At 37.5% G+C, this 21,503-nt stretch overlaps 1 protein-coding gene across 11 annotated transcripts in view; it reads left to right on the forward strand.

Annotated features, from left to right (window-relative positions):
• Window positions 1–607: 607 nt before the first annotated feature.
• Window positions 608–21,503, forward strand: part of LOC131056709 (uncharacterized) — a 93,677-nt gene continuing 72,781 nt past the window's right edge. For 3 of the 11 annotated variants that reach the window (XR_009108783.2, XR_009108784.2, XM_057990958.2), the window contains exons 1-2: window positions 3,619–4,437; window positions 4,680–4,905. Coding sequence is in view for 9 of the 11 variants with exons in the window: in XM_057990958.2 (XP_057846941.1) it covers window positions 3,637–4,437; window positions 4,680–4,905 (1,027 nt within the window). In the remaining 2 variants the exon portion in view is untranslated. Of the gene's footprint in view, window positions 1,058–1,891; window positions 1,998–3,048; window positions 3,117–3,618; window positions 4,438–4,679; window positions 4,906–21,503 lie in introns of those variants that run through there. The other 8 variants (XM_057990960.2, XM_057990963.2, XM_057990962.2 and 5 more) reach the window with 8 other exon arrangements.

Raw genomic sequence — 21,503 nt, forward strand, 5'->3', positions numbered from 1 at the left:
GATTGCTTCCCTTGTAGAGCCATATAATCTTTCAATATGTAACTTCAACTTTTTTTGGTTGGAGATAATTAATTTAACTTTGAAATAAAATTCCACGCCACCCATTTTTAATAGGTTTGACTATATACTTTAGCACCTTTATTTTAATATACAATTTTATTATTTAAAAATCATAAACTAAATAAAAGTGAAATAGTTGTACAAATTTAATCACTACCAAATTATCAAGAACATTACAAATTCCCTTTTCACAACTTAAACCCATAAGAAGAATACACACTTTCTACCTATTACATGACCCACAATATCATAAAACAAACTGCACAATACATAATTATTATAAGATGTGAGGCTCTTTCATCATATATCTTTAATTTTTTAAAATTTAAGCTTATTAATTTATCTTTGAAATATAATTCTCTACTACCCATTAAAAGAAATAGATATATACTTTAATAACTTTATTTTAATGTTTGAATTTTCTATTTTAAAAATTACAAAACTAAATAAATAATGGCGAAATAAATTTACACCGTTACAAATTATCAAGGAGCGTTACAGATTCTCCTCTTTGCACAATTTAAAAAGCAGGATAATAAAAAGCAGGATTAAAATAGGTAGTTTCTAAACTACAGGATGCATAGTTTCACGAGACAAACTACACAATGTGCAATCATTATCGAAGATGCTCTCAAAATATTCAATGCATGATTTCATACCAGATACTGTATGATTCATCGTTTTTATAACTTAAACAACTCATCTTTCTCTACCTTGTGATACCAATTTCATTCCTTGTTTTTCTTGATACAAGTGGAAGGAGGAGAAGATTTCAGGGTGGCAATATATACGGAGGCAACCCTGACAAAAAGACCCAACGATTAAAAAACAGTAAGGGTGGCAAGAGAAAGTACGGGGCAAACCACAGCTCACATGAAAAACATGCTTATTCCCCCACAAAAATCATGATCCCAGCTGAAGTTAAAATTTCCAGGCTTTTATAACAACGGTGAGAAGTTCGTTGCGCCAGTGAGGAGGAGAAGAACAACGTTTGCAGGTAAGTGTAATGCCACATCTCAATGGTTTATTGTATTTGTTTCTCCAGTATTACACAATTTAGGGATTTCTGTGAATTGGGTATATGCCACTGCTCAAAATCTACTTGCTCCAGCTATTTCAGTGGTGGGTTTTATGTCAATTTTAATGTCTTCGTTTTCCTAGTACCACAAAATTTATGGGTATTTGCGAATTGGGCCATTCGTAACATTTGAAAATCTATATTCTCTAGCTATTTTAGTGGTGTGATTCATGACAAATTTTAGTCTTGAAAACATTCTTTCATAAACACTTGCTTTAATTTGAACACCATTGGAAATAAATTCCCTTAGCCTTATTACAAATTGGGTAGTCCACCTCCAGGCCATTCTTCTATTAATTTACTTTGCATTAAGCATGATTTATGAGTCGAGCTCCTGCTGTATGGGTATTGGGCCGAAGAGACCTGTTTGGTTGCATTTTTATTCTTTTAGTTGGCGAAGGGAGATGCTTTCTTCTTTCCAAGTCATCTACCCCAAACACTTAGGGCAAGCCTCTGCTTATTGGGCACATGCAGAACTTGGCCATTGGCCATCTTAGCAAATTCCATTTACCAGGTAGCTTTATCTGTTTATGGGCCATCTGTTTTGATGCTATTTATGTGGTCTCAGAGACTTAGTTTTTTGAAGAAATGGGTTTTATTCAACCAGTGCTTATGAAGTATGGATCAATCTAGATTGACTCAAAATTATCCCAAAAATTATATTGAATTATTTGTATGAGTTAATGGATTGTCACGACTCACAAGCATAGTAGCCAGACTTTTCAAGTTAACTTTGGCTCTGATTTGTCTCAGGCACCCAGATTCAAGAAACAGGAAACTGGTAAACTAGAAAGAGCTCCTCGCATCTACAGGCCACCTGCAATTGGAGGGTCCTGCCAAAACCCGGAAAATGCAAAAGGTGTGTTTTCTAATACTATGTTAATAATGTGTGCTGTAATATTTTCGAGAGGGTGTGCCAGTGCAGTGGTACTGGGTCCAAGCCCATGCTGGTGGGTAGAAGGTTGGAGGGTTAAATCATGTAGCATGTAACTTGTTGGCCTTATTGACCCAGGTAGCCCAGATTATCAGAACACGAGGCTTAGTAGTAAAATGGATTGAATTTCATAAAATAAGATGTTTCCATCTTTGCACAAGAAATTAATTTGGGTGGTTCTGTTTTTGTAATTTTTCTAGGCCAGCCCTGTATTATGATTGAACTCTTTGAGTCTTTGTGAGACCCCAACTCTGGCCAAGTCCAAGCCATAGAGTCACTTGAGTTTGTTTCCAGTGACTCTCCCTCAGATTCCTTGAATTTTCTGGATTCCAAGCAGAGTCATGCAACAATGGTCACAAATTTAATCCTCATGACACAGAGAGCCAAATGGCTTCATAAGATTGTACCATGAAATATTTGTGTGGACTTGGACTACATAAATAAGTAATAGTTCCAAATTTCCAACTCATCGCTGCTTTGAGTACAGCAGTCTTTTGTTCAGTCTAAGGGTAATTTGCTACTTTTGACCTGCTAAAATTATCTATGCTGGATTATTGTGTTTATTTTCTTTATGTGCTTCATAATGAAGTGGCTTTGATTTATAATTTTTTGTGTTGTTGTTTTGTTGATCTTGCATTCAAGACATGTGCTTTGGATCTCATATCATATTGCTTTGCTTGAAAACATTTTATATCTCATAAAGGTATAATTCTTGTAGTAAAGAATAAAGTGGTTGACCTATTAAAGACTATATGTGGCATCAATATATGTGTATACTGCTTTGCTTGATGATTTTATCCACTGTCCAAGGATTTCACATTCTGATTTGAATAGAAGGCTATATCCAGTGGTTTCTTTCTTTGGCAGCCTTTCTATTTTCTAGAATAATGCATTTCAATTAGAAGCTGGTACTTTTAACATATTCATAGATTAGAAATTTAGAATCATTAAATTGTGAATTTTGTGCATTTGTTAGTCTGGATTTCTTGTGAGGCGGAAGACACCATATACACCAGGATTGTAGTTAGTTTGGCTAGGAATGTGGTAATTTTCTAACTTGCATTATTTATTATGTCTAAGGCAACTATCAGAATATGGAATCATAGGGGTAAAGTTTAAAATTTATTAGGATCTAAAGTATTTTGGAAAAATAACCAAAAACTGTGATGAATGTATGGAAACCAATTTGGCAAGCATAAGAGGGCATCTCTTTTTTCTAGGGTTCACATGTTGGTTTATAACTTTTGATATACATTTCTTTAAATTTGGCATTGATGAAGGAGCATAATGGTCCATTCTGTTTGCTGGATGGCAGAGTTACAGCTGATTGGATGTCTTTGCTTTTATTTTATTGTAAAACAAATAGGGTTCAACAGTTGAAGAGAAAATAGAGAAGCTCTGTAAAATTCATTCTAGCTGTTGGCTATCTGTCACTGAACAGAAGAAAAAGCTCAGTAGCAAGCAACAAATATTGCTTTGAGCTATCCTTGCCCAATTTTGTTGTTCTTCAATGACATGATGATTTATTTCATATTTAATATCATAGGTAAGATGCCAAAACTGAATGCTGGATTTCTCAAAGATGTTTAATCAGAAACATTTTGACCTGGCAGCAAGATTACTGGAAACATCAGATGGCTCATTGAGTCAAGAAGCGGAACCTGGAATGAAGAGAACTCTATTTTTTTCTAGTGTATCGGATTCTGAAACTTTACCTGACTTTATGCCTTTGTTTCCTGCTCACTGCAATGCATTTAGCAGTGATACTGATAATATTATTTGGGAAAAGAACATAGACTTTGAGCTTCCATTAGCTTTTCGAGCTCAAGTAGCTGACTCTGTAAATACATGCAGAGATGCCAAAATTGAAACTGATATGGAAGATGAAGACTACAAGTTCTTTCTTAAAAACATTATTCAGGATGGCGTATCCTATGCTTTTCAGTTGAAAAAGACACAAGATGGTGGTGAAGCATTTATCAAGTATGAAGAAGCAGAAGATGGACAGAGAATGTATCAATCTTTGGGTGTTAATATTTTTAGCAAGGCCAAAGCAACTTCTGGTTGGAGGGAAAACTCCTCTTTTCAAAAATGTAAGTTAAAGGCTCAAGTTGATAACAAAAAAGAGGGAACAAAGAAAAGGAAAAGGGCAATGGAGATGAATGTTTCAGGAAGTTTACAGGCAAAGATGACTGGGAAAAGAAAAGCAGCCTTGCAATGTAATGGTAGTCAAGCTGTGAAGGCAGAAGAAGCGACCTTGCAATATAATGCAAATCAAATTGTCAAGTCAGAGGAAGCAACCTTGCAAAATAATTTTAGTCATGTTGTCAAGGAAGAACCTTTCTGGGAAACATCAAGTCCTAATGTAAGTGACTATATAGTGCACTTCAGCTCTAAAATGAAGCTGGTCATGTTCTCAGATATTTTTATATTTTACTTTAGTTTGTTTTATGTGCAATTCAGCTAATGGGCGACATTCTTAACTTTTAAGAATATAATTTGGAACACCATGTTACTTCCCATGTGAAACATGCCTTCAAAGATTGTTTGTGGTGTTTATGTAGCTGTTACGCTTTCATGTATTTGATGATGGCTTATTTTGTGCAGGAGCATGATGTCGAGATTTTTGAAAGCAGAAATATGATCCAGTCTGCAGATTTTAAGAAAAATCTTGAGATAATTCTCAAAGAGCCTTTCAATACACAGCAGCTTCATGACATGTGGAATGCTGTGAGTTGCCGGAAGCCTATTGTACAGCTTCGGCAGACACGCCGTAGAATTGTTCCAGTAGAGACAAATCAAGAAGGCTCATCATATTTAGATTATCATCCAGGTGAGAATGACAATATATTACTAGATCACTGTAAATGTGCATTAGTTTAGTCCATTTTTTGTGTCTGTGTTTACTATTTATTAAAGGGTTAAGTTTCATTTTCGAGTGCGAATGGTTCTGTAATGTCCCCTGTTGAGGGAATACCTGATTTTTGCCCAAAAATAACAAATCCAATAATACAATTCATTTACAAGAGTATTCTTTCACTAAATTACACAATAGCTATTGAATTTAGGAAAATAATCAATTGACATCAAACAAAATGATAATGAAGATTCCTATCGTAAACATGCACCCTATAGCTTATTCCTTATAATCAACCATATTAGAAACTTGAGGGGAAAGCATAATAGGAATCTCACTGCTTTATAATTTTAGATTATTACTGCTTAAGAATTCTAATTTCTTAGTGCCTTCTTATCCTGATCAGATTTCAATGCCTTTCTTCCTAACTGATTTATAAACAAGTAAATAGTAAATATGACCCTGTTGCATATTAATCACTTTTATAACTATTATAGACAGCTGTATTTTCTCTGTATTATATTCAGAATCAGACTTGACGATTCCTCATTCCCTATACTCGTATCATATTTTCACAAATGAACTTACTAATTCCAGGCTGATGATAATGAATCATATTTCTGCTATAATTTAATTATTTTCTGCTCTTACCAAGTTCTGAACTTAATCCATTTCGCACTTATCTGCTTGCTCATTTTCTCTTGATCCTTCATGGATGCCTTTTTCCAAATGAATGGATCTTCCTTTTATATCTTTATCTTTGAAGTGAAAGGTCACTTCTTTTCATAAACCACATTTGGGTGAAGGGTCACTTTCCATAACTTATTAAATAATATCTATTTGCAAGGGACACATCCCCTCTCGCTTCAAGTGCTGTTTGGGTCGACCCTTTATTATACTCCCCTTGGTTGGCCCCTTTCTGAATTTTACCCTTTTCCCTTGGTCAGCCTCCCTCATCTAATTGCTAATATTAAATGCTTAAAACCTAGGTCGGCCCTCAACAGGGACTTGACTTGGGTCGGCCCTTTTAGGGAAATAATATTATTTTTTATTTCAATATGAACACTTGGGTTTTATCTGTATTTGGCAGGGGCATGCCAGGTTCAAAGGACAATATCAGTTCTTTGTTTATTTGCATTTGATAACACAAATGACAATGCTCGTCTTCATTCATGAAGTCTAGTATCATTATGTAATTCATTTATATAGATTTGTGGAATGAACATGCAATATGACCTTTTATAAAAAGAAGAAGACGAGAAGATTGACATCAGACCATTCTCCCTTAGTATATCTCCTTACTCGGAATCAACAAGACTGGAGTCTGGAAAGGTTGACACCTGTGAGGACACTTCATAGAAGACAAAATATATCATACCATAAAAAATATATCATACCATATTTGGTCTCCTTTTTCCATTATGGAAATTCATGGCATATGATTACATTACTTGTGGCTTGTCAAGCTGAATAGCTGCACTTTTTATAAGGTGAAGATCTTTGCTCTTTTTGTAAAAGCTTTTGGTCACTAATATATAATAGGTACAGAATATCTTTACAGAAAATACAGTTGGCTGGCATTGAAGCATATTCCACAAATAAGAGATTGATCTGAATAATAGAAATACACAACTGAACAGCCTATATGGGAAAAAAACTGTCTGTAAAGACAAGAAATTAAAACTACCCAAAAGTATAATTGGGGGCACCTACACAGGCAAAAATTGAGAGTGCCAATTAATCATGTTAATAATGGAGGAAATACTTCTCCAAATAAAAGATGCTGATGGATGCATAATGAAAGGGAGGAATTTGTCTTCATAATAAGAGGAGGATATGAGACCTCGATCATTTTCTATCTGCTATGTGGCCCCATATTCCATTAGTGGCTGCCTTTGACATAACAAGCTATATAGTTTTTAAGGACATAAGACTCAAAATAAGAAATATGGGCTTTTATAAAACGTCCATGACAAATTATGTTGTGTTTAGGCACACAACTTTCCCTCTTACTTGGAAAGATTTGTTCCCAAAGGTAATGGACTGAAACATAATAGTGAAATAGGACTATCTAAGTCACCAGGTTCGGCCAATTTCATCCTTGAAGTTCGAAATTCGCCGAACTTCAAAAAAAAAAAAAAAAATTGTTGAAATTCGAATTTAATTTTTTTTTTTTTTTAAATTTTTGGCCTTCTTCTTCTGTTAATATTTTTTAAACACATCTTCAGTCTGTCATGAGTCGCGGCCTGTAGGAGAAGTAGTCGCGGACCCGTGATAGTCGCAACCTGCAGAAGAAGTTTGCCTGCCGTTTTTGCCGCCGTTCGTGCCCTAGCATATGTTTCCTATGGTTTATATTTTATAAATATGTCTTCTTTTTGTAACGATTTCAAATCTATTTATCAATGTTAAACTATTTAGGCAATTTTATAGATATATTACATATATTTATTAAAACAATTAAAAAATTACACGTGGCGAATTTAATTCGAATTTTATACATTTCGAATTTTTCCCTCATCAAACTTCATTCGAATTTCAAAGTTGTCGAACTTCGAATTCGAATTCGAACCCGGTGACTTAGGTTATAGTTGATTTCCTTTAAAGATTCAATTACCTAAATCTTTAGATTCAAAGCTTCATCCATTCCCTAGATGAAATACTATGCTTTTGCTTGTGGGCTAAGAAAATCTAGAAGAATTGAGAGTCCAGTAACAGAATCTAGAAAAATTGAAACAAAAACAGAAACTTAGATTGATGCAGAATTCGGAGAAAATCTTAGAAATCACCTGTAGCATAGATGATAGTGTGACTCAAAGATGATTAGACAACTGTGCTAGTGTCCATATGTATTATAGTCCTTCGTACACGAAAATGCACATTAGGAAAAAAGATAGCAATTCTATACCAATAATGTGAAAAGCATACGCAACAATATTGGGAAATGATAGCAAAATTCTAAAAAACCTAAATGATTTATATTGCACCAAATGAAGGAAATGATCTATGAACTGAATTGCAAATTTTTAACAAAGGATAGAGAATATAAAACCTCCATTCAATTGAGTCACAACGGTACTCTTAGCTGGGATAGAGAGAATGGGGGTCAGGGATCTTGCCAAATGGTCAAGCCCCTGTTTAGTCCTTTAACCCTCCATGGGGAGTCAAATATTGATTGGAGTTGGATAGTGTGTGTTCTGTAAACTTATGTGTCTAAAATTTAAGAGCAAGAAGTTTTTGTACCAATGAACACTAGTTACCTAGCTCTATGATGCCACTAGTATCCTATGTGCACAGAAATGGGAGACTTGGAGATGGGAAATCCAAGGCAATCGACAAAACTTGTGAGACAAATAAACTAGAGGGATGTATATACTAGCTCCTTAAGAAAAGGAGAATGTCATAACAATACTAAGAATGACTCAAACATTTACCATAACACAAGAGAGAGTATGCCTTGATGAACTATAAAATCTAAAACAAAGATAAAGGGCTCAAAAGTAAAGGAGGACAAGAAATTGAACAAAATATGTTACCTCGTTTAAGAAATTCTCGATAGAATGGCTTCTTTGATTGGTGAATATAAGCTGTTCTTGTTCTCAATAATATTCTTCCAATTGAAGTCTAGCAAGCTAGAATAGGAGGATGTCACAAAAACTTGCAAGCTGGAAATGGTTGTGTTGATGTGTTTATTAGGCACATGCGAACACAGAATAAAATATCCAAGAGTATCTTATCCTCTCTTGAACAAAATCTCTCAAATGCTGAAGATTAGCTCAAGGATCACTTGAGAAGACTCCAAGGTTCATGAATGTAGGGTCACTACGTGTGGATAAGCTCATTGGTTTGATGTGATGATGTTGGAATCACAAGGGGACTTACATTAGAATGCCTGAATGCTCGGTTTGCTAGAACTTAGATCATTTGATGTTGCAATACGGTGATGCTTTTTGATCCTAAACTAACTTGAATTGAAAAAAAAAAGGCAAAAGGAAACGGTTGAGAGAGTCTATTCTAGAACCTAGAATGTAAGAATATAGATGAATGACTAGGTGGAATCCTACTGAGCGAGGTCTCACCATCAAACTGAACAATTTGACACAAGCTTAGTGCAATCTTCTAAGGACGTTTCAAGGATGTTCGAATCAATACCATCAAACATTGATCACCATTCAAGTTAATGCATAAGCAATGAGTGTAGAACGGTTCGAAGTTAAGCTCATATCATTCTAGTTGACCACACAAGGCACACTTACAATCGGCAAGAGGCTAGTGGTATGGACTGAGTGGATTCCACATAAATATATTCAACATATTCCTCCACTCAACCTAATAAACATGAAAGTAAATCGAGAAGCAAAGACCATGCAAGTTATTGAAGTAACAAATCAAATTCACCATAACTTCAATGAAATCAATTGTTCTTTACAACCATGTTTGGCAACAATCTTTGCCTTCTCCTATTCTAATTTCTATTCTAATTGCTATTCTATTCTCTCCTATTACTAACTATTAGTTATTAACCTTTACAAATGAAGAGTTTGAGCTTTATATAGAGAGCTATTTACATTGAACGGCCAGGATTGAATCTCCATCAATGGCCAAGATTTTACAATGAAACCCTAATTAGGGTTTGTTACAACAAACTCTCCTTAGCCAATGAGAAAATTACATTCAATGAGCTTGGACCAATTGATATCAAAGGTAGGTACATTGGAGTTTGCACCTTCATATATGAGCTTGATTCATTGAACTTGGACGTGTTGAAGTGGAACATTTCTGATTGGTGGAGGTAGTGACTAGGACAATGACTAGGATTCCACCTTTAACTTGCACTTCATAGCCTTAATTTGATTCATCATCATGAAGGGATGTTGAGAGATATCTCTTGATACTCAACATTATTCAGTTGCTCAATGTGATGATGATGATGCGAAGCAAACTTTGATTAACTTTTCTGAAACTATCTGGTTCTTCAATCGTGCTCGATGTAGGTCTTGTGATGACTTTGGTTGATCCTCCTTCATTTTTTGACATACTTGATGAATGGTGCACCTGATTGAATGTAGCTCTTTGTCGTACTGACTTCAATTCTTGGATTCTCGAAGGGAATTTAAGATTGTAAAACATCCTTCCATCATTTAGGTTATCCTTCCTTGATGCTCTAGTGTTTGCTGATGAAGCCTCTTGATCTTGCATAGTGGTGATAGGAAGTACGTGTCATGGTCAAGTCATTCCTTCTATCCTTGCTTGTATATCCTGCCTTATGATGATTGTATGATCTCTCCTTTGCCATCTTATGATCTAGTAGCACTTTGAGTCTTCTTCATGCACTTGAGGTGTTCTTGATGCTGATGGAGCTTCTTGAAGAGGTCTTCCTTGTATCTTGTCCTTGGTGTTGAAATTTTCTCCTTGAGATCCTTGTTCCGATCTTCCTTCAACCTGGCCCATTTGATTTCTTTCCTTGCCTCCTGCAAAACAAACAAATGGGCATCAATCTCACATGATATATAACCTTTACAACTCCCATTTCGACTTGATCTCTTATTCTATACGTTGCAGGTCTGATATGTGTTTCTATAGGGGAGATTGCTCCTTTTGATAATTGAATTCACTGTCTGGAAGGTAAACTTAATGTCCTAGGGCAAATCTGGGCTGTCTAATGATGAAATCTGTCTTCCTTGATCATCAGGTCTGCACCTTCAAAGTCTGATTTCGCCCTTGTGCTGAAGCAATTCGCCTATATTCTGATGAAATTCGCTGATGTGCTGATTGAAGATTGCTAATGCTTGATGAAGCTCGCTGTATGATTGGAGTAGTTTGCTGACCTGCTGACAAAATTCGCTTTAGAGAGGAGTTGTGTTTTGAGTTGATGTTAAAATGATCCTTTTGACCTCTCTTATATATGCGATTTAGGGTGAAGATGTGACTCTTGGGTATAAAGCCGACTTGGTTTAATGCAAACAAAATAAATTGTCTTCCTTGATGCTGGCCGGCTTAACAGATCAGACCTCTTCTTCTTAGCAATTCGAATTTGAATAAGTTTTGGTGCCAAAATGCTTGCCTTTGGGAATTTCGCTTTGGTTCCTTGGCAAGGTACACACATGATTCGCTCTAGGACCCTTGGAAGGACAAGACTCTTGATAAGAATTTCGCTCTTTGACTTTGGCAAGGACAAGTCCTAAAACAAAATTTGCTCTCTGTCCTTTGGAAGGACAGGACCTTAAAATGAAATTTTGCTCAATGTCCCTTAGAAGGACAGGACCTAAAATGAAAATTGTTCTATGTCCTCTCCAAGGACAAGGTCAAGGTAAAGAAGTTCGCTCTATGTCCTTTGGAAGGACAAGGTCAAGTTCACTCTAGGACCTTAGCAAGGACAAGAAAAATTCGCTCTCTGTCCTTTGGAAGGATATTACCTAAAAATGAAATTCGCTCAATGTCCCTTGGATGGACAGGATCTAAAATGAAAATCGTTCTCTGTCCTCTCCAAGGACAAGGTCAAGATAAAGAAGTTCGCTCTATGTCCTTTGGAAGGACAAGGTCAAGTTCGTTCTAGGACCTCTCCAAGGACATAACTTGGAAATTCGATCTGGATCCTTGACAAGGTATAGACTTGATTTTGGACAAAGTTCGCTCTAAGACCTTTCCAAGGACATCACTTGAAGTAAAATTCGCTCTAGGACCTTTGGAAGGTACGGAGTCTATGTCCTTAGCAAGGTACGGGGTCAAGGTACTTGGGTAAATTTCGCTCCAGCGAGGGAGCAAGGTACGCATCCTTAGGAAAGACTCTTGACTTAGTCCTTTCACTTGACTTTACTCAACCTGAGATGATGACCCTCTAGACACTTGAGAAACTCTATCCCTTCAATGCAAAGATTAATAGCAAAGACTCTAAGACAACCTAGAAAGCAAAAAATGGGGGTCCCCATTTGCAATGGGGCGATGTGTGAATACCTCACAACAGGTTGCAACAAAGATATATCCAATAAATAATAGCAACAAATAACAATAATATGGTCACAATCAAATAGCTCAAAAGCTTTTATAAAAGCGCTGTAGAATGATGCTCACAAAACCATAAGATGGTTACTCAAGAAGATTGATGGTCAAAAACCTTTATCCATTCAAAATTCATGAAATGAATGAATGATAATATTCTCCATTATCTCATCTTCAAATTTAGCAAATGAATTAGGCAAATAGTGGTCCAAACCTGACAGGAGTTGATAACTTGACAGAATAGGCAATACAAAAGGAGTGAAGTTGAAACGTCACTTACCTGACTGTAAAACATGACCCATATAGCTGCACTGTAGGAGGATGGCAGCACAACTGCATAGACATTTGTGCAATTGTTCTTCCGTCGAAAGGAAATACCATTAAAAACATTATAAAATGAAGTTTAGAACAAAATAATATAAAAAAAAAATTAAGCATGTGACATACCTGAACACACAAAATATATAAAAATGATTGGCGCTTGTTTTGGGAAAAAGGCTAAGAATGGACTAAATGAGCCTTAAAATATAAAAATTCTATAGGGATGGTCACTAAAACGAATAAATTTGTAATGGCAAAAGTGCAAGGTATGTAATTTTGGTCATTAAATTTTTTCCCCACTTTAGTGGGCTTGTGCCACTGAGTGATAAAGCCTAGCTAAAGCAAAGAAATGAAATGCAGAAAACATTAAATGCTGAAGCATACATAAAAGGATAAGCAACAATCTTCAAGAGAAGCGCTCATACCCTTAAACAAAGATTTGCAAAATTAAATGTCAGAAAACACAAGAACCTACAACACACATGTTAGAGAACCATAGCCTATATTACAAAACTGTGTTTGAAAACAAAAAGCTTGCAACATGGACATGTTGGCAAATCCATGCCAAAAAGACTACGTAACACACATAAGAATACACTAGACAACACATACATAAAAATGAAAAACCACACGCACAAATGAGGGGAACAAAAAAGTTTCCTTGCATGCTTTATTGCTAGAAAATAGAACATGATCCCAATGTGTTCTGTTAGGAAAATGTGCAGATGGTTGAAGATCTAGTGTTCTTGTTGCTAGGAACTGTATGAAAATATTATGAATCACATGCAATAGTATATTCTACTACATGGTGATTTGTGCATAAATGCAATATCAGGGATTTCATGTTCTAGCATAGTCTATTACTACGCAATCTTGATAAGGGTGGCCATATCCAAGTGTTTTCTGTACTTGGGATCACAAATGTGTTGATGCTTTGGAAGCATGCCAAATCTACTAGTAGTGGATATATACATCTTCTTAAAATGGTTGCATACATGTAGTGTAGGCAAGTTAATTAAGGTATAGGAAAGGAGAATATGTAACCAAGGGAACAATCATACACCAAATGGTATGCCCCCATGGGTAGGCGAATTAGGGCAATGTTGGTTTTCAAAGGACGGGGACACGAGAAATTGTTTGGTATGTATGAAGAGGGAAAATGCAATGTCATGTGTAAAACAACAATATCACAAGCTGACACACAAAGTGATCTGTATGCATTGGGGTCAGTTTATGTTTATGAATATATTACAATGGTATTAGAGATTGTCACCATCCCTTGGGCATACAAAACTACAATTACAACAAAATAATGTACACAATAATAAGACATTGAAAACATAGATTGTTTCCAACTGGGTTGACATTATTTTGTATAAACAACATCACAATCAACATGATTTTGTTGTCACATTTTTTTCTTTTAAACATGCCATGTTGGCATTTGCATATCATCATTAGACTTTCCATGGTGGCTCGTATATGTTTGGGCACTTACTTATTTTTCCTCTTGGGATAGGTGTGTTGGATTAATTGGCAAGCACCATCTTCCAAAATGAGTGAAGGGTTTTGGGTCATTACCTCTTCTTACCTACAGTGATGCATGGTTGTTGTCCCATGCTTGAACCTGCAGAACACAAAAGGAAAAATCAAGTGCAACATAAAAGTATCTTAATCAAATCTGAAATGACTAGATAGATGAGAGAACTCATCATTTTTGTGGGGCTTAATATACTATCTTTCTCATCTTTTGCCTGATGTCCATCTAGTTCCTACACCAAAAAAAGAACATATTCAAATGTAGCATCATGTCATTCTATGACATATTTTGCTTGAAATTTAGGAGAAGTCTTACCATTTGTGTGAGGTTTGATGCATTCTCCTTCAAGTTAGACATGGTATGAAAAAAATCTTGGGTTATTCGGTGGTCATTTTCACCTACACGATCGCTAAAATTGGAGCTTTTGCCCACTAGCGACCAAATCAAGTGCAAAACAATTGATTGGGAGCACACAATAGTGATTATAGACATGGTAGTGGTTCTAGGTGGTAGGTAGTGACATGTACAAAATGGAAAAAACCCTTTATTTTAATTGAAATAAGAAAATGCTGAAATCTTTGCTTGGAAGTAGTAGGATTAGTAACAAGTAGAGTGGAAATGATTATTGAGATAGATAGATTAGGAAATTGCAATTTAAATTTTGCACTTTGGTAAATTTTTATGGTCTTTTGAGGACTTTTGATTTAGGTCTACAATTGGTGAAATCTTTAGTTCATGACATAACCGCTAGTTTTGATAGTGTGAGAGTTTTACGGAAGCTATGTTAGTTTTGTTAATGTGAGGGCTTGCAAAGGTATTATATCAAGTGGAGTTCATCTTGGGAGCATGATTGGCTGAGTGTGATTCTTGACTTATTGGTAGATGAAGAGAGGTGTGTGTTGAAGAGGCAAGATTTATGAGAGTAGTGTGGACTCCCTTTATGCCATTGTTTAATATGATTTTGTATGATGTATTGACTTATTGGGATGCAAATTGGTACATTTTCCTATTCTAGTAGTTAGAGGAAGAGTGGATGATCACTCTTAATAATATTTACAAGTTCCTTGGAGTCCTTGTAATGAGGAGAAGACTCATTTTGAGTGATGTTAACCATCACTCTTTATGATACTCACAAGTTCCTTGGAGTCCTTGTTACTAGGAGACTCACAAGAGGAAGACCAGTAATTGGGCCTCTTATTTTGATGACATGGATGGTGACAAGAGTCCCAAGTTGGGTATAAGATTGAGTTTTATTGATGGGGTAGTGTTGACGTGTATTTTGTACACAATCATACACAGAATAAAATACCAATAGGCATCTTATCCTCTCTTGAGAAAATAGTCTCTAACTGCTGAAGATTCGCATGAAGGATCAGTTAGGATGACTCCAAGGTTCCTTAATGTAGGGTCTCTACGTGTGGATAAGCTCTTCGTGGTACGATGTGATTTGCTGGAATCACAAGGGGACTTACATGTGATGATTGAACTTCCGATCTGCTTTGCTGGACACAGGCTCTTACTAACTTGGATTTGAAAAAATGGAAAAAAGATAAGGGCGAAGAGAGGATCTAATCCTAACACTAAGAATGTAGGAGCAATGATTTGATTTTTGATGAAACTCCAACTAGGTCTTGTTTTGACATCAATGGAACATCTACACAAGACTAGTGCGATCTTCTATGGGAAGCTTTATGATGTTCAAATCATCACCGCAGGCATAGATACCATCCAAGTTGATGCATATCAATGAAGAGGCGACAAATTGAAATTGAGCTTGAGCTGAACGATTCCAGTTGACTACACAAGGCAAGTCTGCAATCAACAAACTGCTAGTAGTATGGATATATGAATTCCACCATCAATCAATCACATTTCCTCCATTCATCTAATCATTTACCATCTAAGATTGAAGACTCAACAAGAAACCATGCAAATTGCAAGAAAACGACATATTTCACCATTACTTCAATGAAAATGGAGTTTGTTTACAATCAATGGCAACAATTTCTTGCCTTGTCCTCCTATTCTACTCTCTAACTACTAACTACTTTCAACTATTTCTAACTATCTCTAATCCTCTAATCTCTCTAACTCTAATTCTCTCTAATCCTTCTTTACAAATGAAATGTTTGGGCTTATATAGTGCCCACAATACAATTTGATGGCTTAGATCAATTCAAGATCAATGGCCAAGATTCAACAATGAAAAACCCTAATTAGGGTTTGTTACAACCATTACATAACATTTAATGTTTGACCAATGATAAAATTGTATTGCTTGGACACATGTCCCTTTTAGAAAAATCGACCAATGGATAGCCGGGGTAGGTACATCGGAGTTTGTGCCACCTTCCATGAGTTAAGTACATTGAATCTGGACATGCTGAGATGGACTTCACTGATTGGAGAAATGATGACTAGGACGCCACCTCATTTGACACTTGGAACTTGGTAGATATTCAACTTGATGTTGTTGAGAAGCTTGCTTTAATTAATTCATCTGGAACTATTTTGCTTCTTCAACGAGCCCTTGTTCTAACTCCTTGCGTCCTTGATGTGCAGGAAGATGATGTACCTCGCCTTGGAACGCTGGATTGAAAAAGGTCGCCCATGTCCTGGCTAAGACCGTCCCGACGAAGACCGTCCTGGATCCGGCTTGATTTTCCTTGAAGAGACCTCCATTTGATGCCTCACTAGAGAGCTAACTCTAGAATGCAAAACAAGGAATTTGCCTAGGCAAAATCAAAATTAGATGGCTTCAACGTGATCTCCTTTAAAATGACAACTTCGCCACCTTTGATATGTCCTTGGCAAGTTCGCTCAAGTGTTCACACCTCCTTGGATAGTACTTCACGCCACCATGCTTTGAAATGAAAGTTCGCACCACCTTGGAGATAATTCGCACTACTCTTTGTCTTCCTTAAATCGCACTTGAGATGACAAAATGACAATGTGAAAATAATGATCTTCACCACCCTGCTTATATAAGCGCTCACACCATCAATTCATTGAGGCCGACTCATCGCCCTGGTCCCTTGGAGAGGGACAGGAGCGATCCATGATTTTGTCATGATTTTTGCAACTTCAACGTTCAACTCCTTCATCTCCACGTTCAATATCGACCATTTTGTCAGGTTCTTCGAATTTGATCGTCATGTATGCGTTCATGAGTGCCTTTGGATGTTCATCGCCCTGGTCCTTGTCCAAAGGACAGGAGCGATCTCTATATTTTTACGTAGACCTTGCATCTTCGATCTTTGATCTTTCATTGTGAAGCAAATAACATCTTTGCTCGTTCCTTCTATGCTCGTTCCATTTGCTTGCATGAGGTGTTTGGACGTTCAAAACATTTGCATGTCATCTCAAAAAAAAAAAAACCTTGGACCCCGTATGACCTTGTGAAAGCTTGACCTCACGTAAATTTCGCATGAATTGGCCAATATATCCAATATCGCTCTGGTCCCTTCCTGAGGGACAGGAGCGAAGTTCATCATTTTGTGCATGTTCTTGTTTTTACCAATTTGCAACCATCTTCATTACGTGAAATGATGTCCTTTCGACCCTCTTGGTTGCTCGAAACTTGTTTGTCTTTTGAAATTTATGTCATTATGGAGATATCGCTCTGGTCCCTTGGAGAGGGACAGGAGCGAACTGGGTCTTAGAGTGCAAAACCTTTCATTGTGACGACCTTTGTAACTTGTGCTTGATCGAAAATGCCTTAGGACGTCCTTTGCCACCTTGTTCCTGACTTGGATCGGCTCTAAACTTGAATAAGACGCAACATAACCACTGTATCGCCCTGGTCCCTTGGAGAGGGACAGGAGCGAACTTGCTCTTGTGGCCTTCATTTCATTTCATCATCTTCGAAAATTATATTCAACGGATTCGCAATGCCTCCTTTCATTCATTCATGCCTTGAGATCGGTTGAAATTTGGCGAGAAAATCATCTACAACAAAAATCGCTCTGGTCCCTTCCTGAGGGACAGGAGCGAACTTAAGCATTTTGGTCCTTTGTTGACGTTTGATAATCTTCAATTTGTCTTCAACGGGTTCGATTGACCTCCTTTCTTGCCTTCGAACATAAAATTTGCTTGATCTTTGCCCAGATCGTACCTTATGAAGAATTTCGCTCTGGTCCCTTGGTGAGGGACAGGAGCGCATCGCCTTGGTCCTCCAGTGAAGGACGGGAGCGAAATTTGACTTTTCGCACTCTCTATCAGGATAACTTTTATGGAATATAACATTTAAGTATAAGAATTATATTCCATATATACTTTCAGGATGTTTGAGAGTGGTTTCAGACCTCCAGGAGTTATATTGCAAAATCTAGTTTTTGGAGGTTTTTTCAGTTTCCAGACTTAGTCAAATTTCAGGATCAGGGCATTCCAGACTTAGCCAAATTTCAGGATCAGGACCTTACTCAAGCCGGACTTGCTATCCTATGTGATCCCCTGGGCGACGCTTCAAGTTATATTCATTTGATAAAATGCACCTCTTTGGACCTTTTCACATCGTCAAGACGTTAAAATCTTGCAAGGACAAAGCAAAATTGGATTTGTAGCTCCGGTCCTTCACTGAGGGACAGGAGCGATTTTTCCCCTGGAGGCATTTCTGTGCTCATGAAAATCTTCAATTTATATTCAATGGAAAGATCTCACCTTTCTCCATCACTTCCAATTCGTAATTCATCTTGACCCTGCAGGAATAGTAAAATATTTGAAAACGAGCTCCCGTCCTTCACTAAGGGACAGGAGCGATTTTGCTCCTACAAGCCAAAATAACATGATTTTACACATTTTAACACTTCACAAGGCGAAAACAAATCATTTGAAATGCCTAGGATCAAAATTCAAAAAAGTCAAAATTTGGTCAAAAATATTCAATTGGACAAAAATTCACATTTCATCTTCAACACTTAGACAAATTTAAGCTCTGCATTCAAAATTCCAATTGAAAATTAGACCATTCTGGCGAATTCATTGCATTCAAAATTTGCATTCTAGAAAAGGAAATTCAAAAAGCTCCCAAAACCGACTGGATTCAAACCAAAACCCTAAAAAGCAAAGCGAAAACGAGCAAAAAACATGGGTCCCCATTTGCAATGGGGCGATGTGTGAAAACGTCACAACAGGTAGACCATTTTGACCATTCCAAAGGGCATGATGGGAATAGTGGCCGTATGCATGGAAATGACTTAAATGAAATATGCATAATATATAGCTCAAGTCAAATCAAATACATGCAAACCTCAAAAAGATCAAATGAAGTGTTGATATAGATAGATGAATGTGGTTGCTCAAGGTTTCTGTAGCATGACGACATGATCAAGATTCAAGATGATAAGATGATAAAATGAACAACATAAGAGTAGCCTAAGGTTCCTGTTATCACAAAAGCTCGCACCCTTGCTAAGCCATCAACTCAGCAACCATGTGAAACATGGAAACAACCCCGAAGTGTGGGACCTTGCGCAAGGGGGTTGAATCTCTGGAGAAGGCCGACTTCCTTCTCAATCCAGGTGCAAGTGTTGAACCAACTCAACACTTCAAAACTAACTCCTAGGCCTATCCTAATGGATTGCAGAGGTAAAGGGAAGAGAGAAATGCTTAAAACAAAAGGAGGTGATGCACCAAGAAGAGATTGTTCCTCTCCCCACCCGAAATGGCACAAGGAATCAACTGAAATACCCAAGAGATACACAAACTTCAGTTGTATGAGTGACCCAAACGCATGTATGGAGGTTAGAATTTACTAAGTGTCAAGAAGAGAGAAGGATTCCCACGAGTCACACTCAGAAAACAAGTTAACACGGCATATATGGAGAGAAGAGCCACAAAACATACACTTATGATGAAGGTAAGGAAACATACACAACATGCATAAGTTGAAGGAAGGCAAGAATGTAATTTCAATTCATTCAAAGGCCAAAGGCCAAACTTACAGTTGCAGAAATTCAAAAATAATTACAAGTCTTCAAGAGAAGAGAAAGAGCATAGGAAAGCTCAAGGCAGCAGGGAGAGAACCCTTTACAATGAGGCTTAACAACCTTATATAGAAAAATGGTTACAAGAGTGATCATGACCCCTGCATGTAAGTCTGGGAGTGCAGGGAAGTGCATGCACATGACTTCTGTACATGCAAGCAACCTAGCCATACCCACAAAAGGCAACCCTGAGAAGGTGGATTGACTGACCTTCCAAAGTCAGAGTATGCAGACATGACATAAGTCACCACAACAAGCATGGCCCCGTACCTACCTTGATGGAAATCCTGCCAAAAACATTAAATGCACCCCTGTGGCTCCACAAAAGAAGGTGCACAAGTCACAAAGCTGTCGGAGCATTTAAAGCTTTGCGTGCTGATCACGCCATCCAGAAGTGTCGCCAGTCGGAAAGAAGTCCAAGGACTTCGGCAACTCGGGTTCCCGAAGTGGGGAAGACAAGGAAGGAACTTCAGAACCTCGAGGTATTGGGGAAGAGGAAAGAGACATAGCAGGGAACTGAAAAAAGGGCTAAGGAAGGAACTTCGGAATCTCGAGGTTCCGGAGTTTCGGGGAAACTAGAGAGGAAAGGCAAAGAGGGAAGGAACTTCGGTTCTGGAGTTCCGGAGAGAAGAAAGGGAAGGCTAAGGAAGGAGCTTTGGAACCTCGGGGTTTGGAGTTCCAGAGAAAGGAAGGAAGAAAGGCTAGGAGGGAGGGTTCCGAAGTTCCGGAGAAGGCAAGGGAAAGAAACTTTGGAACCTCGGGGTTCCGGAGATCCGGGAAACTGAGATAGAGGCAAGGAAAAGGCGGAACTGAGCAAAGGAACTTCGGAACCTTGGGGTTTTAGAGTTCCGGGGAAGGGAAGAAGAAAAGAAAGGAACTTTGGAACCTCGGGGTTTCGGGGAAGAAAATGAAGGGGGAACTTCGGAACCTTAGGGTTCTGAAGTTTCGGGGAAACTAGAGAGAAATGGCAAAGAGGGAAGGAACTTCAGAACCTCAGGGTTCTGGAGTTCCGGGGAACGAGAATAGGAGAAGGCAAAGGGAAAGAACTTCGAAACCTCGGGGTTCCAGGGAAGGAGGAAAAGGCCAAGGGAGGAACTTCCTCCGGACAAGGCAACACTTCACACTTCATGATTCTTCTGCTTTCTTCTCGATCAACTAGGGCAGCGTCGGTCCATGGATCATATCTCTGATCAGTTCTTACTGATGTACCAAGGGTGTCATAAAATGGCAATAGTTCCCTCCTCTAAATGGGATAAGAGGTCTTCGTAAATAGAATTCTCAATAAGAAAACCAAGGGCTAGGATTAAGAGGTGGCTAGGATTAAAGGAAGATTAGGGGTTTGGATAGAAGTTGTAGTCATGTGACAAATGTCACATGATAGATAGGATCTAGGGTTGGAGATAAAGTTAGGGCAAAATCCTTATGGGAATGACTAAGATTAAGAGGTTAAGTTGAGATGGATGGATAGGATGTTGAATTTTAGATAGGTGTCCGGGTTCAATGAATGTATGACAAGGCTTAAGTTAGACATGTGAAGGGGATAAGGTGAGACACTTGTCACATGACTACGAATTTAAATTATGATCCATGTGAACAGGATGAGAGGCTAGGATTGAATGAACAAGAATAAAGGTAAATTAGGAAGTTGTGAAATTAGTCAAATAAATAAATTAGAAAAAGGTAGCTAAAAAATAAATATTATCAAAGCCAAAGTTAAAATCTGGAACAAAGAG

Source organism: Cryptomeria japonica, chromosome 7, assembly GCF_030272615.1.
Source record: "Cryptomeria japonica chromosome 7, Sugi_1.0, whole genome shotgun sequence".
In the NCBI taxonomy this organism is placed as follows: Eukaryota; Viridiplantae; Streptophyta; class Pinopsida; order Cupressales; family Cupressaceae; genus Cryptomeria; species Cryptomeria japonica.